This window comes from Pundamilia nyererei, unplaced genomic scaffold, assembly GCF_000239375.1.
Source record: "Pundamilia nyererei isolate P.nyererei 1_Seehausen unplaced genomic scaffold, PunNye1.0 scaffold00352, whole genome shotgun sequence".
Classification (NCBI taxonomy): Eukaryota; Metazoa; Chordata; class Actinopteri; order Cichliformes; family Cichlidae; genus Pundamilia; species Pundamilia nyererei.
The window spans coordinates 371,631-388,219 of record NW_005187753.1 but is presented as its reverse complement, the minus strand read 5'-3'; the positions used below and the strand labels follow the sequence as shown (position 1 = coordinate 388,219).

At 42.9% G+C, this 16,589-nt stretch overlaps 2 protein-coding genes across 2 annotated transcripts in view; one reads left to right on the top strand and one right to left on the bottom strand.

Moving 5' to 3' along the window:
* asxl1 (ASXL transcriptional regulator 1) overlaps positions 1–12,362 on the top strand; it is a 23,322-nt gene extending 10,960 nt beyond the window's left edge. Inside the window, exons 6-12 of the mRNA XM_005752308.1 lie at positions 690–850; positions 4,715–4,799; positions 5,203–5,369; positions 5,741–5,837; positions 8,088–8,193; positions 8,400–9,369; positions 9,523–12,362. Of these exons, the coding sequence (XP_005752365.1) occupies positions 690–850; positions 4,715–4,799; positions 5,203–5,369; positions 5,741–5,837; positions 8,088–8,193; positions 8,400–9,369; positions 9,523–12,153 (4,217 nt within the window). The 3' untranslated portion in view covers positions 12,154–12,362. The remainder of the gene's footprint in view (positions 1–689; positions 851–4,714; positions 4,800–5,202; positions 5,370–5,740; positions 5,838–8,087; positions 8,194–8,399; positions 9,370–9,522) is intronic.
* Positions 12,363–15,317: 2,955 nt separating this feature from the next.
* Positions 15,318–16,589, bottom strand: part of LOC102204178 (myelin transcription factor 1-like) — a 29,604-nt gene continuing 28,332 nt past the window's right edge. The window contains exon 9 of the mRNA XM_005752307.1: positions 15,318–16,406. Within this exon, the coding sequence (XP_005752364.1) occupies positions 16,263–16,406 (144 nt within the window). The 3' untranslated portion in view covers positions 15,318–16,262. The remainder of the gene's footprint in view (positions 16,407–16,589) is intronic.

The window sequence follows — 16,589 nt, the reverse complement described above, 5'->3', positions numbered from 1 at the left end:
GCAGTCGCACCACTGAAAAATTTGGTCGCATTTGCGACCAAATTGGTCGCACTCTAGAGCCCTGACATCCCTTTGTCTTTTCCTTAATGATGCTATGCAGTCATTCTGTTAGTCTAGTTGTTTGCAGCTCCACCTCAGCAGTGGTGCTTTGCTAGTCAGAGAGCTAAAACAAAAGGTAAACAGTAAATGATGGCAGGATAGTGTCCTGTATACTGAACTGCATATCAGTAAGACGTACCAATTTAGCACATTTATATTCTCAGATGTGTTCGTTACATGTGTTCGTTACATTGAATTAATTAGGATGTCCGAGTCTGATGTGGCCTCACAGATAAAAAGTGTCTGTCACTCCAGACCAGACCATGTAAATCATGAAGATGACTTGATTCCTTGGCCCCTGTTATGCAGCAGCCAGCAGTAAACACAATTATTATTATTTTAAAGTAACCATTTTACTAGACTGAAAACAATAATGGTGTCATTAATAGAGATTAAGGTCAAATTTGTCAATATTGGGTAGAAGCCACAAATAAGCTTGAGTTTGGGTAGAAGCCATTTCATCGTCTTAGTTAAGACGTAAAAAATTTAAGTTCTTTGCTACTTGCGGCTGCACTCCCACCTTGTAAATGTTAAGTGTATCTGCTGTTTGCAAACATGTGGAATAGTGATTATTTTTCTTTGGCTTGAAGCTTCGGTTGATGAGAGTTCATCCAGCGCCTCCTGCTCCGTGGAGCTACAGGCTCCCAGCAGCCAGCCTCAGACTCGCCTCAGCAGGTCAGCAGGACAGCAGGGTCGCACTGACACACAGCAGACCCAGCACGCGCAGACCAGACTGAGCCGCTCAAGACAGGTAGGGCCCTGCATGACACTATTTGTGGCTCCATGTCTAAAAAGAAATGTGATGTGTTTACTAGTCACACTTTTTAAGCAGTCTGCAATGTCATGCTGTACGGTACTTATACTGTGCTGCTGCCTAATTGTGTGTAACATAGATATACAACACTTCATTCAGTCATTTCAGAATCATTTTTTATATAGCAGAATTAAAAGTAATGTATATAATTTAGCTAAGAAGGTAGACCAGTTTATCTACTAAACAAAAGCCTGGTGGTGTGATTCCAGTCTGCATACCAAATCCAAAGCCTTGAGCAAGGTACTAACCCCAAGGTACTATCAAGAGTGTAAATGTTGGCTAGAAAAAGTTGGTGTGAAGCATGTTGTGTGAAGAGTGCTCAGCTAGAATAGAAAAGCACTATATAGGAAATGCTCCTTTTACCGTTTGGCTTATTTTGCAAAAAATTAAAAACATTTAAAACTGTTGAGTAGGGCTGCCACAAATGATTATTTTGATAGTTGACTAGTCACCGATTATTTTTGTGATTAGTCAACTAATCAGATCATGCATCCATTGGACGTTAAACACACAGCTTATTGCACCAGCATGCGTCTGCTCTTATATGACTTATATGATCATTACATTAAACACTTCAAGCTGTAAGCTATGTGCTAACTAAAAATAAAGACAAGATGATAGTTTATTAAAGTTTTAATGAAATTTGCAGATGGTCTCGGTGGAGTTTAATAAACTCGGCCGTCTGTTCTTTCTATGTAAAATATAACAGGACACTGGAGTAAACTCTCGACCATCTCACACTTCTGTTTAATCAGTTCTTATATATCATGTTTAACCTGAGTAGCGAAAGACTGCGGGGGGTTTGAAAATGATGTGCCAGGAGTTCGCTGTTCTCGCCAGCTCTAGTGAGCCTTGAACCCTCTAGCTATCGAGCTGGTGGATAACAGACGTCTCTGAAAACATCGGAGCACTTTTACAAATATGTGATGTCTTGATAAACCGAGCAGATATTTCTGTCTTCGAATTTTGACATGCTTCGCTGCATCCCTGTAACGTAATTGGCCTACAAATGCGGCCTCTGAAGGATGCTGCTGCTGAATTTTCTTCTTATTCGGGGTTTAACGGCAGCTGGTATCCCTGGACATGCAGTGCTGCCATCTTCTGTTTCAGTCCGTTATTACACTCTTAAATCCTACTACTTATTCATGCGTCTTTCGGGATCTTACAAAGCTTCAAACGATGTGTCGATTATGAAATTACCGTATTTCCCGGACTACAAAGCGCACCTAACTACAAAGCCGCACAAGCTAAAATCAGGGGAAAATCCTGTTTTGTACATACATTAGCCGCACCTGACTAAAAGCCGCAGGTGTTTCAATGTTGACTTATCATATGTAAGAGAATATGCACAAAGGGAATTGTCAGGAAAGAGATGGCTGTTTGGAGACATCACTTTTATTAATATTTTGAAAAACAAGTTATGGGTACATATTTGCACATGTAGTACATAACAGTAGCCTACAGCACACCAGAAAAATAGATTCAGACTACCTTTTAGGCTCAGGTGCAGTGACACAGCTTTAACAAGAAGAAAAGTCAGTCATTCAGCACCATCTTTCTCTTCTTCCTGCGCACTAAAACCACCAAAGTCCTCTTCTCCAGTGTCGGATACAAACAGGCTCAGGATGGCTTCGTCATCCACTCTCCGCTTCTCTCCTTCGTTGTCACTTTCAAAACCAAAGAAATCCTCTTTGTCAGTGTCAGAGTTGAACACCCTCTGAAGGGTCGTGGCGGTGTCCTCCTCTCCATCATGCAGCAGTCCAGCCCTTCGAAATCCGTTGGTGATCGTGGATGTTTTCACACTTTTCCACGCTGTCAGAATCCACCGGTGGAGTTGGGCATAACTTGCTTTTCGCAAGTTTATCGCCGCTCATCATCCACGCCTCCCGCTGAACGCGTACCGCTACTTTGAAGTTTGTTTTTCGCGCTACTTCGTACGGCACTATGTTGCCTGGCGGACGGACATGTGACTAATATACCACTCTTGAACCCCGATCCTTCCGCCAGGCAACGTAGTGCTGTACAACAGCGGAACACACAAAACAAATCGTCTTACGATATGACAAAAATCATGGACAATCCATAGAAAAGCCGCACCTGACTAAAAGCCGCAGGGTTCAAAGCTTGTGCAAAAAGTAGCGGCTTATAGCCCGACAATTACGGTAGTCGTTAACGATTTTAATACTCGACATAATTGCGACTAGTCGACTAATTGTGGCAGCCCTGCTGTTGAGCATAGTTCTTACTGTGTTACGTAATTGAGGTTAGTTTTATTTTAATTTTAGTTTTATTTCTATAGTTCACAACACCAGTTTTCTCAGCAGTCTGAGAACGAAATGCTCTTTTGGGGTGATGCGGTACTATGAGGGCTATGATCAAACTTGACCATTTAGTTTTTTGAGATGACAGATTATATTTATATCATCAGAGTTTATTTAATTCTGCGTTTAGCAGGGAGCCGATAGAACTGATGTAATGTGCCAGAGCTATAGTCCGCCTCACTGTTGCGACTGAATCTCTTGAAGGCTTTTCACTCAGCTTTTAGAACAGTCCTACATCAACGTTCAACTATAAAATGAAACATTTCAAGAATTCTCCATTTAGACAAGGAAACATACCAGTCAAAAGTTTGGACACACATTCTCATTTAATGGTTTTTCTTTATTTTTACTTTACTTCTCCTTGCTACATTGAAAACACATACTGGAGACATCAAATACATGAAGCAAGATATATGGAGTTATGTAGCAAAGGTTCCTCAAAGTAGCCGCCCTTTGCTTTGTTGACAGTGCTGCAAACCCTCGGCCTTCTCTCAGTGAGCTTCATGATGTCGTCACCTGAAATGGTTTCACTTCACAGGTGTGCCTTGTCAGGGTTCATTGTTTGTTGAATTGACCTTGAATCCGCAGTCGAAAAAACCATCAAGCGTTATGATGAAACTGGCTCACATGAGGACTGTCCCATGAAAGAAAGACCCAGAGTCACCTCTGCTGCTGAGGATTAAAATTCATCAGAGTCACCAGCCTCAGAAATCACAAGTTAACAACAGCTCAGATTAGAGCCCAGATAAATGCCAAACAGAGCTCCAGTAGCAGACTGGAACGTCTTTTTTTGTTTACTACATAATTCCATATGTGTTCATTCATAATCTTGATGCCTTCAGTGAGAATATGCAGTGCGATATGTGAAATTTTTCCAACCGACAATCGTCAGTCCATTAACCGAGGATAGGCAACATATTCACGCAGGTGACTTTTTGATGGACAGAGCAATTAATTTTTTATCTGTTGTTTGGTCGAGTGTGTAAGACAGATAAATACTGGAACGGCATGTAAACATGGTTCCCTCCCCATCATTGTGTGGGGTGTTTTAGTTTTTTGTTTTTTTTTATAATTTAAATAAAATATTTTTTTTCTTACCATAGGCTACTGCCTTTCTTTCTTTCTGTTATGAGTTTGAGTATTATTATTAATTTTTTCCGTTAACTGCTTCTCTTGGCTTCCACCAACATTATTAGCCAACTTACTCATGGGCAAATAAATAAACCGCTCTTGTAAAAACGATCGGTGAAAGGCTCAGCCTATTGTCAATGGTCGATATATTAGTGTAATCGCCCAACCTTAGTAAATAGTCATGAACATAAAGAAAAAACATTAGATGAGAAGGTGCGCTCACAAAGTGGGCTTTAATAAGCCAAACTAAATCAAATGTGACTTACTAAGTAGTCAGGTACAAGCGAACAGTTACATTATTCCACTAGTAACAGCACTTCTGCATATGTCTGCCGTTTGTTTTCTACAGTCAGGAAGGCAGAGGAAGAAAGCTGTTATGATGCCTCGCGTCGTCCTCACCCCTCTTAAGGTGAATGGAGAGCATGTCCCCTCAGGTAAGAGCCTCTCTTGAATTCTCACACAGAATCAAGAAAAACACCTATTGCAAAAGTTGGAATACAGACTGTTGGCCATCCTGATCCAAGAGATATCAGTGTTATTGAAATTCATACTCATTGCCAACAGAATCATGTAAAATATACTGAAAAAAATTCAAGGTTTGATTCACCAGCCATCATATGCTGGATTGTACCAGTGTACCGGTCATAAATGTATGCATGAAGAGTCATATTTTTAAACTTGTTGATTTGTTGTTACACACCAGGGCTGGTACCTGGAAGCTTGTGCTAAGAAAGGTGTTTATGAGCAGTGCATGACTTTGTTGCTTTGCAGCTGAACTACAGCATCTGTCTACATCATCTTGAGTTAAAAGTTTTCTGGGGGGTTTGTCATGAATAGGTCCCATGAAGCGGAGTCGGGGAGGGGTGGATGTAGACTTTGAAACGCCAGGCTCCATCCTGGTCAACACCAACATCAGAGCTCTCATCAATACGCGGACATTCTTAGCTTTCCCGGTACACTCACAACAGCAGCTGCTGCAGCTGCTGCCTGAGGTGGACCGACAAGTAAGCGGTCTTTCTATTCTTTATTCCAGTTTATGTTTACTGTAATATTATATGTGCCAATATCTAGCACAGGGCAAATGAGAAACGAATTAAACGGATATTTTTAACACTTACTGCAGGGAGGAAGAAAAAAAGAGAATTTTGAGCTTGTAGATTTTTGATGTACAGCAGTAATTTCAGTAGTGCGCAGCGGTGTGCCTGCTCTGCTACAGACTTTTTGTATTCTTGGAATAATGAAATTTTAAATTCCTTATACAGTTATTTTATATGTGTACTTAAACGTTTTTAGTGTTGTACTTAGGGCACCAAACACTCAACTGTGTACTCATCACTTGACTTGTTGTCTCACGTCATTTTGTCTCTGGTTGTAGATTGGACCTGATGGCATGGCCAGACTGAGCAGTTCAGCTCTTAACAATGAATTTTTTACTCACGCCTCCCAGAGCTGGAAAGAGAGGCTGGGTGATGGTAAGTTTCTGGTCATTCATAGACAGATTGCCATGCTTTACTGACTTCATCACTGTTCTTCAATAGGGTTTGACATAATCAGTGGCCCAATGCCCCAGAGCCAGTAAAACAAGATTGTTAGGCAAGTTGTTTGGCCATCTGCTGTTTGCTCCAGTGGCTGTGTTTCCACCTATTGCAATTCCACAACTTCCTGTCTAAAAGGAATCCTCACTCACACGTAGTTTCTTCTTCAATTTAGTATGAAAGAAATAGAGACTTCTTAGTGACTGTGAAAACAGGATAAAAGATCTTCAATGAATTTATTTCAATATAGTTTTCAGACTGTAAAAATGTATTTAGGAAATCATGCAAAACGTTTTTAACCCAAGCAGCATCTATTTATCTGAATGAAAAAGGTTGATAGCACTGAAGATGATTTTATCATAGTTGCAATTTATGGTGCAGCATCTCTTCTGACACAGCAAGCTCAAAAACGACAGCACAAAGATCATGAACCTAGGTGGAGTGAAAGAAGCATTTTTCTTTTTCAATGGTGTTTAGTAGAGCAGGGCGATATGACCAAAAATATTTATCACGATATACATTTGAAAATTTGCGATAACGATATAACTGACAATATAACTGACACTAGACAAAATACTTTACAACTCCACAACTTTATTAGTGCAAAAAAAACAAACAAACATCAATGTATTTTCACTTAAATAAGCAGCTGTTTTATGTGAATTAAAGTTATATAAAAATTTAACAGTGCAAATGCAAATTCCTTGCTCACAGTTTAACCAAAAGGCATTTCCAGTGGAAATTGGCCGACATATCCTCAGCATAACCATGCATAATATCCACAAAACTTAAAAAGAGGTTATACACACACAATACGGTAATATTATGTTGAAGCACAGTACGTATCACTCCGCTAGGCTCCTGCCTACGATAGCCATAATGCTCCGACAATCCATCAAGCGGTGCGACTTCGTAGCTTAGCAAAGTCGTACTAAAACATTTGACAGATTTTCAAGTGCCGTGTACATAAAATCATTTCAAGGTCGGTAAACACAACCAGAGTTCATACATAAGGCACACGGGACTATAAGGGGCACTGTCAATTTTCAGAAAAATGAAAGGATTGATTTTAAATGTGCCGTATTTTCCAAAAAACATGGTAATAACGACGATAAATTCAGTCAATAAAGCTTTCAAATAAATTTAGAAGTTTGCTCTCCTACAAAGAAATGAAAACTTCTTGATTTATATGGTAGCTGTAATTGAGAGAGACACAATATGACTCAAAAATCCAGAAAGAGAACATTATATATAAGTTAGAAACTGATTTGCATGTCACTGATTGAAAGAAGTATTTGACTACAATTTTACCTACAACTCCAGCCAGAATTCTGGTTCACACAGATTGGGGGTATGCTCAATTACAGATACTCCCGATCACAACTCATGATGTATATAAATTTCCTCCATTCCAAACTTCTCCACCACCATGGCCAAGACCAAAAAGCTGTCAAAGGATGTCAGGGACAAGACTGTAAACCTGCACATGGCTGGAATGGACTATAAGATCATCAGAAGGCTTGGTGAGAAGGTAGCAACTGTTGATGAGATTGTTTGGAAATGGAAAAAGTATAAAATGGCCATCAGTTGCCCTGGGATGAGAACTGTACATGGATTGACTCTTCATATAATGCTTTTTTTTCTCTCCTTACTGTACCTGAGCACTGAAATTGCTTTATACAACATACCTCATTCACCTGTTCATAAAATACTTTTTCTGTGCCTGAGCATTTTGGATCTAACATTCACACACTTTCTTATTTCACTGAAGGCATGCAAATCAGTTGGTGTTTGGTTCATATTCTGTCTCTCTCCATTTAAATGAAACTACCATAAAAATTAGAGACTGTTCATTTCTACAGACATGAGCAAACTTACAAATTCAGTGGGGGATCAGATCATTATTTCCCCCACCATGTGAATATACAAAATTAGAGATAGAAAATTAAACTACCTAGCAGTTTATACGGTATTTAAATGCCCGTGAAAATCTGCAAATCACTTTTCACTAATTGAGGCCATTTTATGTGCATAAAAATTCCCTCAAGCATGACTTTAGTGAATAGGTCTATTGAGGTTTATGGTTAAAAAAAAAAAAAAGTTGAGATTTTCTGAAGCATTCCTATGACTACTAACACCTTTTTGACTAAAAATGCTAAATCCTTGACATGTGTTTGATCTGTTTAGGTGAGTTCACCCATGAGATGCAAGTGCGTTTCCGACAGGAAATGGAGAAAGAGAAGAAGGTAGAGGTGTGGAAGGAGAAGTTTTTTGAAGAGTATCATGGGCAAAAGTAAGAGCCAAATCATTTCATCTAAATTTAATGTATTGTTCACGTTTCAGTATTATTGCTAGACATGTAGTATCCTTTTAACTGAAAATGTTTATATTTCTGCCCATACTGTTACATGTAATTGAGACATCAGCCTACAATAGCTTACATGTTATGTTCAGTCTGGTATTCATTGTGTGCTAAATTGTGTTGCTGTGTACTTGTAGGTCTGGCCTAACACAAGAAGAGTCACTAAAGCTTACCATGAGTGAAGCCAGCGAAGTTGCAGCTAGTGTGCTAGACAGTGATGTGACTGTGGTGGCAACCGGTGCCCCCAAAAGACGCAGCGTAGGTCGGCGGAGGCGAGATGGTAGGATGAGGAGACGTACGCGAGCTGACCTGCGCCGGAGGGCTCGCAGAACCATCTGCAAGACCACTCCATCCCTGCAGTCTGCAGAAGCAGCTGAGGCCAATGCAGCTGTGGATATTTCAGCAGTTTCTGTTGGCTCTCCCATGTCCGAAAACACAGTGGTTCAGGGAGAGGTAGTGCTGCAGACCGACTGTGGGGTGGAGCTCCCAGATGAGAGTGGTTTTACAGAGCCAAAGCCTTCTCCCATTCCAGAGCCAGTCACATTGCCACCCCCCACACCTGTTCCAACTCCCAGCCCCAGCCCCAGCCCAGCTTCAACGAGCGCTAATGAAGAGCATGAAGTCGCTGCTCGCTTGCTCCCCGAAGAGAGTGCACCTGTGTTGGCTTCCACCACTTCTCCATCCTCGTCCTCGTCCTCCTCCTCTTCATCTGCCTCTTCACCTGTTTCTTCACCATCTTCACCTTCTGATAGACAGGGGACATTTGTTGGAGTCCTGGACTCTTCTTCATCCTCCTCAGCCTCCTCAAGTGCTGCAGTTGCTGCAGATCCCCTGGACGATACCGCTTCTGTGATCACCTCCATCACAGGAGGAACTGCCACCAGCAGCCGTGAGAGCAGCCCATCTGTTAGTCCAGCTGCCACCCCTCTGCCCAGCACCCAGCTGAAAGAACAGAAGAGAAGGCCAGATGAGACTGAAGCCTTTTCTAGCTTCCCCGAAAAGAGGCCACGGCTTGACGACCGTCAGTCCTTTCGTACCACAATTGACAGTGTGTGTTCAGAAAAGCCGCAGCCGACAACAGAAGAACCCAAGGTGCCACCTATCCGGGTAAGATTTAGTGAAATAATCCAGAAAGGTCCAGGATTACTTTCTGTCACACACAGTTCTTGGTGCACAAAGACAAGTAGTCTGTATAGATGAATGGATAGCTGCTTGTTATCAGATAAATTTTGACTTGCTGTCCCTGTGTTTGTTTCTCAGATTCAACTGTCCAGAATCAAACCTCCCTGGGTCAAAGGGCACCCCACCTACCAGATCTGTCCCCGGATCGTGCCGCCCGGCGAAGGCTCGCGCCGGTCGGGGACAGGGGGTGCGCGCACCTTGGCGGACATCAAAGCCCGTGCACAACAAGCCCGTGCCCAGCGCGAGGCCGCTGCTGCTGTTGCAGCCTCTGCCGACGGGACAAGCCCGGCCAGGGTCAGGCTGCGGCCTGGTGCTGGGCTACCGGATAGCAGCAATGGAAGACGATCGCGAGAGCATCCAGGACCTATCGAGCCCGGAGGAGGAGGAGGAGGAGGTGGAGAAGAAGAAAGTGAAAATGGAAATGAAACAAGGGGAAGTAGTGGGATGGAAGAGCAGGGATCGTCTTCAGGCACTAATTCGTCTGGAACACAACTACAGCTTCTTAATGTAGAGCCTACATCTGAGCCTTCCCCTTCATTGTCCACTACCTCAACCTCCATGTCCTTGGAGCCCCCACAGACGCCAAGTCCTCAGCAAGCGGAACCAGTTGGGGGGGCAGATGGACAGTTAATTGAAGCAACCACAGCTAGTATCCAGAGCTCCTCCAACGGACTCACAGATGGGGCTGCCTCACTTTCTTCAGAGCCTGATGTGTCTGAGTCACCAGCCATGCAGTCTGCCAGAGAAAGCCAGGTAGTTGAAACTGGTGGCAGTGCCCCTACAGAGAGCGCAACTGTTGGCTGTGAAAAACCTTCATTAGCACAAACCTCTATCCCAGATTCCCTTCCGAGGTTTGGGGCTCAGGGTGTGGATGTTATTCAGACGCTGGCCAGTTCTTGTCATGCCAAGGACCAGGAGCAAGGGAAGGAGGCTGGATTGGGTAGTGTTATCCAGCATGGTTCTCACCATGTTGACCCCCAGGAGGCATTCTCCCGTACAGCCACTGAGAGACAGCGATCAGATGGATCTTCACCCCAACATGTGGATTCCTCTAGTGCTGAGAAAGATGAGGCTGGCACATATAGCGACTCAACAGAAACCGCTTCAGACTGTGAGAATGAAAGCCAGGAGGAAGAGCAGCAGCCTGGCCACGAATGGTGTCCTCAATTGAACACTCAGAGAAATGGCCAGCTGGTGATTTGTAGCCCTCCTCAGAAACAACAACCGGTCATCCAGACCCACATGACTAGCCGCCATGGCCAGACCGTCATTCAGCCTTGCTTCCCCAGCAGCATGACTCAGCCACAACACAGCCGTATCCATTCACAAGACTCTAATGCTCTGTCTGCACCCCTGCCACAAGGGCTAAGGGACACAACTGTTGTTAAAACTGAGTCTGGAGATGACTGTAGAGACTCCAGACTGAGCTCTGAAGAGGAGTGTCGTGGAGCTTTAAAGTCTCCTGCCACTCACTCAAATGCTGCATCTGCCTCCAAAAGACTGGCCAGTTCAGTCAGACTTGTGTCCAGTGTGGAGGCCAACAACCCTTTGGTCACTCAGTTACTTCAGGGCAGCCTGCCTCTGGAAAAAGTTCTACCCTTACACTCTGCCAACAGACTGGAGATTAGCAGATTACCAGGAACCCTGCCCAGGCCACCAGCAGCAAGAACCCCAGGGACTCGTAACAGGCCGGAGGTTTCAGCCAAATCTTCAAGCCCAGAGCTGACTACTCCAGTCCAGATCCATAAGTCCCCAACATCCCGCCCAGTTTCCTGTCTGATGGAAGCCCCAGCTGTACCACAGTATCAGTCCTCCCAGGCCCCTGGAGCTGTTCCAGTCATCACCCCTCTGCCACCCTCCTCCAGCGGTTTATTGTCCTCCAGAGGTAAGCAAGACCTCATGCCTGGGTCTGCTGTGGAGTCTGCAGTTATCAAAGAGTCTCATGGTCAGCAGCCTTCCCAGGGAGCCACTCCAGACAGGCCTCAGTCAGCCCATCGGACCATGTGCAATGGACCCTCTCCTCCTCACGCAGACCCCTGCCCAACAGAGGTGATACCTTGTATTAAGATTAACTGGCGTCCCCCACAATCTCAGCTTCCTCACTCTCTGCAACAACCCCCGTCTCCTGCACCTACTGTAAAGAACGAAGTTGGTGCACGACCCTCTTGTCAAGCTATTGCCAAATCCTCACTCAGTGTACCCTTAAGTGTTACCAAAAAGGAACCTGGGAACTCTGTCGATGGCTATCTAAGCGGCGGGGCAATAGAAGGACTCATCAACATGGAGTTTACTTTGGCCAGGATGGCAAAGAAAGATCACAGCAAAGCTCCCTACTCCTCTGGCTCTCCCTCTTCTTCCTGTTCTCCCTCACCCTCCGCTCCCTCCCTTCCCTTCCATCTTTATGGGAAGCTCCCCAAGCAGGGTGGAGGAGTTGGAGGGGTAAGCTACACAGCCAATGTTTCAGTGATGGACAACAGCAGTTTCTCCCGGAGCATGGCAGACAGTGTGCTGCAGCTGCACCCCCGCTTGGGTCCCAGCCAGACTACCCTCAGCATTCAGGCCTTTACTGACAGTACGGCAGAGGAAGTGGCACTCAAGTGCTCGTGCCGCCTCAAAGCCATGATCATGTGCCAAGGCTGTGGTGCCTTCTGCCATGATGATTGCATCGGGCCCTCCAAACTCTGTGTGTCATGTCTGGTGGTCAGATAGTATGCTGAAGTTTCAGTGCACTGTAGAACTGCTGTTTGTATAGTGTGAGCAGCAGGGCCGCAGCTTTCAGAGTGTTGCCAGAAACCTAAGTATGGTAGAGAACACAGGAGAAGCCAGATGGTCAACATTTGCCTTGTAAAATATGACTGGTCTGTATTGTTGCAGATTTCCTGTTTTTGTTTGAGCTGTACTGATTATTATTGTTGTTATTGTTGTTGTTATTATTATTAATTATTATTATTATTATCATTATTATTATTATTGTGCATTGGGGCATGATTGATTGTAAATTGTGCCTTTTTTTTCCTCCTCAAAAACATTTACCTCATCTTATCTTGCTCCACCTGTTATCATTTGGTGGCCATCATTTTTTTTTGGTCCCGTTTGTCAGTCAACGGGGAATTACTGTTGTCTCTGCGCAAAGAAGTATTTTTTTAACCATTAAAATGAGTAAATGACATTGTATCACCAGTTTGTTTTTTTTGACTCATTTTATGATTCCGTTGAGTTCTAGTTTGTAGTTACAGTTAATTACCAAGAACAAATAAAGTGAACGTTATGTGCTGTTAAAATTTGAATCCTTGATAACTTTCAGAGTTTTTACCAGCAATGGGGACTGTGTTAAAATACTGCACCTGCCACGTGGCAGGAGCAGCACAGGACTGGCTGGAAGAACACAATGATTTCAGGGTATCCACGGGATGTGCCGGAACAAGCCAGAGACCGGATGCAACCAACTGCACCCTAAGGATCTGCTGCCAGCATGAAATGGGACCCTGTGCCTTGAAGTGTCAGAGCTGATTGGTGATATGAGACAGAATTTGTATTCATTTTTGTATTTTTTTTTCGCGTTAAAATAAATTGTAGGCACAGAAACTGATAAATCAGTCAGACTGTATCAGTATAAATAGCTATACACACATTTCAGTAGCTAAAGGATAACCAAGGAGTCTGCTTCATACTCCAGAGTTGGTGGTGGGTTTCTACACCGTTCTGTGCTGGGATCTGTATAATGTACTTTCTGCACTGTACATGGCCCCTAAGGTAGTGTTATTAGAAATGTTATGAGAGAACAGTGCATATGTTTTCTTTGCTATGCACATTATCCACACAATCCTGGACACTTGTTCAAGGCATCTTTCAAAGTCAAAGACCTGGAAGCATTATATCTAATGAAACAGACTATAGCATGTAGTTAAGGCTACAGTAGGTGACCCTGAATCCTCCCGTAATTGTGCTGTGGCTGCTGGGGTTTCCCATCATGTACTGAGTGTTTCTTCTTCACTCACCATGTCTTTGTACACCACTCTGCATTGAATTATTAGTTATTAATCTCTGGCTCTCTTTCAGTGTGTGTCTTTGTCCTGTCTTCTGTCCTGCACTCCCTACCAGTCACAGCAAATGGTTGCCCCTCCCTGAGCCTGGTTCTCTAAAAGTTTTTTTCCTGTTTAAAGGGGAGTTTTTTCAGCGCACTTTTGACAAGTGCTTTCTTACAGGGGGCCGTTTGATTGTTTTCTCTAGTATTGTTATTGTAAGGTCTCTGTCTTACAATATAAAGCACCGCAAGGCAACTGTTGTTGTGATTTGGTGCTATATAAATAAAATTTATATCAGATGGATCTGTATGTTTGATTTGGATTTTATTCTAGATAGTGTTCCTGGTGCAATTTACCTGAGGATTGGGACCACTAGCTTGTGATCGCATGGGGTCAGGTTTTTGTATCTAGAATAAAATTTAAAATCCTTCTTTCGTAGGATATGATGAAACCTGATATCTTAAAGACCTTTTAGTACTGTATTACCCCGACAGAGCACTTGCTTCCTCAAATTTCTAAAAGTAGAATGTGAGGCAGAACCTTCAGCTACCAGGCTCCCAGTTTGGTTTTGGCTGAAACCCTTGCTACTTTGAAAGTCACTTGGTTATGCACAGGCACTGTGGTGGACTTTCCTTGTTGCGCTGAACATTTCTTCTCCTTTCACCTCTATTTAATCCTGATGGTTATATATGTCACTACCACACGTCATTAATGTTTGTCTCCTCTCTCTCCTTGTGTTTTGGTCTTGCATCTCTTTCCTTTTGTTTTTCTCTTAACCCACCAAAGTAGTGACAGGCTGCCCCTCTTTGAGTCTGGTTCTGCAGAAAGTCTGTTCATGTTCAAATAAAACAACAGAAAACAGTTATTCGTTCCCATTGTTACAAAGTGCTGCTCATGGAAGTTTTTCCGATTGTTGGGGTATCTCTCTTATATTGTATATAGTATAAAGCACCTTGAGGTGACGGTTGTTGTGAAGTGATAATGTATGAATAAAAATAAACTGAACTGAATACAAGAGAATATTGGAAGTATACTAGAATTAGTCAAGGAGCTTGGAAAGAAAAGCGTCTGGACTTTTAAGTTGCTTGAAGACGTTTCACCTCTCGTCCAAGAAGCTTCTTCAGTTCTAGGGTCAAATGGTGGAGAGTCCCAGATTTAAGCCCTATGGGAGTGTCCCCAAGAGGCTCATGGAGCCCCTTATTGATCCTCTACCTACCGGTAATCAGACGAGAGATAGATGGCAAACTGTGTTGTAAGCTGCCCCCTCTTCAAAGGTGGTTGTTCACAGTGGACATAGATGGCTTCTTTCACACCACCTGTTTTCTCTGTCCAAAATATGAACATTGGCATTCTTGAAAGAGTGGCCTTTGTCCTTTAGATGCAGATGGACTGCCAAGTCTTGTCCCATCAAGGTGGCTCTTCTATGTTGTGTCATGCATTTATGAAATGGATGTTTGGCCTCTCCAATGTAGAGGTCTGAGCGTTCTTCGCTATAGAGGATCAATAGGGGGTCCATGTCCCTCTTGGGGTACACTCCCATAGAGCTTAAATCTGAGACTCCACCATTTGACCTTAGAACTGAAGAAGCTTCTTGGATGAGAGCTGAAACATCTTCAAGCAAGTAAAAAGTCCAGACGCTTTTCTTTCAAAGTTCCTTAGAGTACAATGACTTGGATGACTGAGAACCTTCACAGACATATACTAGAATTACACAAAACCTTGACCACACAGGCAGTTCTAACACTGATTGTGGTTTTCCAGAACCTTTAAGAGGTTTTAGCAGTAAAAGACTGTTTTACTGCTAAAAGACCTGGAAGCATACACTCAGTCCAGTCCATATTCATTTTGGGTTGACCTTTATTTCAAGAGCAAACATAAAGACTAATCCATACACAGCCATCATTAACACATAGACAGTACAAAATAAATATTCACCATCACTTTGTTCATCATTACCAGATAAATACTGAAATATGTGCAGCTCAATTTTCCCAGTGTATTGCAATGTACTCAAAATAGCTTGTGGAAAAAAGAAAACTCATATAAACAGAAGCACAAAAGATTTTTTAGAAAATTATTAAAAAACTTTCTGTTACAAAATATTTGCACTTAAAAAGATCCCAGTGTTTTAAATAAATAATAAGATATATAAAACAATTCATAGTTGATATCTTAAAATATTTCCTCTTTGTTAAGCGGTGCAGAGGAAATGACTCCCTTCTCTTAGTTTCCGGTTAAAATCTTCTCAGGTAGCACTTTGAAATCAAATCAAATCAATAATGAATAATAAATAGTCAACATAAAAATATTACCGCAGACATGAATAAATAAGTTATTAAACCAACATTTGCAGTCGACTTAAATAGATACACAGCAATAGTAACAATGAATCTACAAACTAGTCCTGGAAGTGCAACATCACTATGCTCATATAGAATACTATCAACATTACTGAGTGGAGATGGGAAATGTTCACTAACTAAGAATCTGCTCAGCTCAGGCGGGATACTGCACTCCTTTGTTCTGTTCTCTCTGTGCCTGTCTGTGTATACCTTGAGGTGCTGTTGCTTATGGCAACAGTTTGCTTTCAGTGTGCCTTGACACGCTTTACATCCACACATCTGTTCACGCTCACACCTTTATAAAGCAACATGCAAACAGGAAACAAATGCAAAGAACAGAGGACAAAACTCCAATGAGAAAAACTCATGATACAGAGTATCTAAAGGGTTTGGAAAAAAAGATTGGTGGCGTCACCGTGATGCCCTGCCACCTGTCATCCTCCAGTTTCTCTTACACCTCGATGCCCTTTACTGCCTGATTGATGGACTCTAGCAGAGCCCGGTTCTCGGGGTTCTGGTAGCAGTCTTTGTTGGTAAACATGTGGGTCAGGGTGTCCACATAGCTGTCAAAGTTCTGCTCTGATAGTGGCTCCTGCTAAAGACACGCACGTCAAGAGAATAAAAAGGTGTAACACCCAAAACAGTGCTAGTACACAATACTACTCACATGTTTTATCTCTTAAATGTGCAGTGGGGCAAAAAAGTATTTAGTCAGCCACCGATCGTGCAAGTTCCCCCACTTAAAATGATGACAGAGGTCAGTAATTTGCACCAGAGG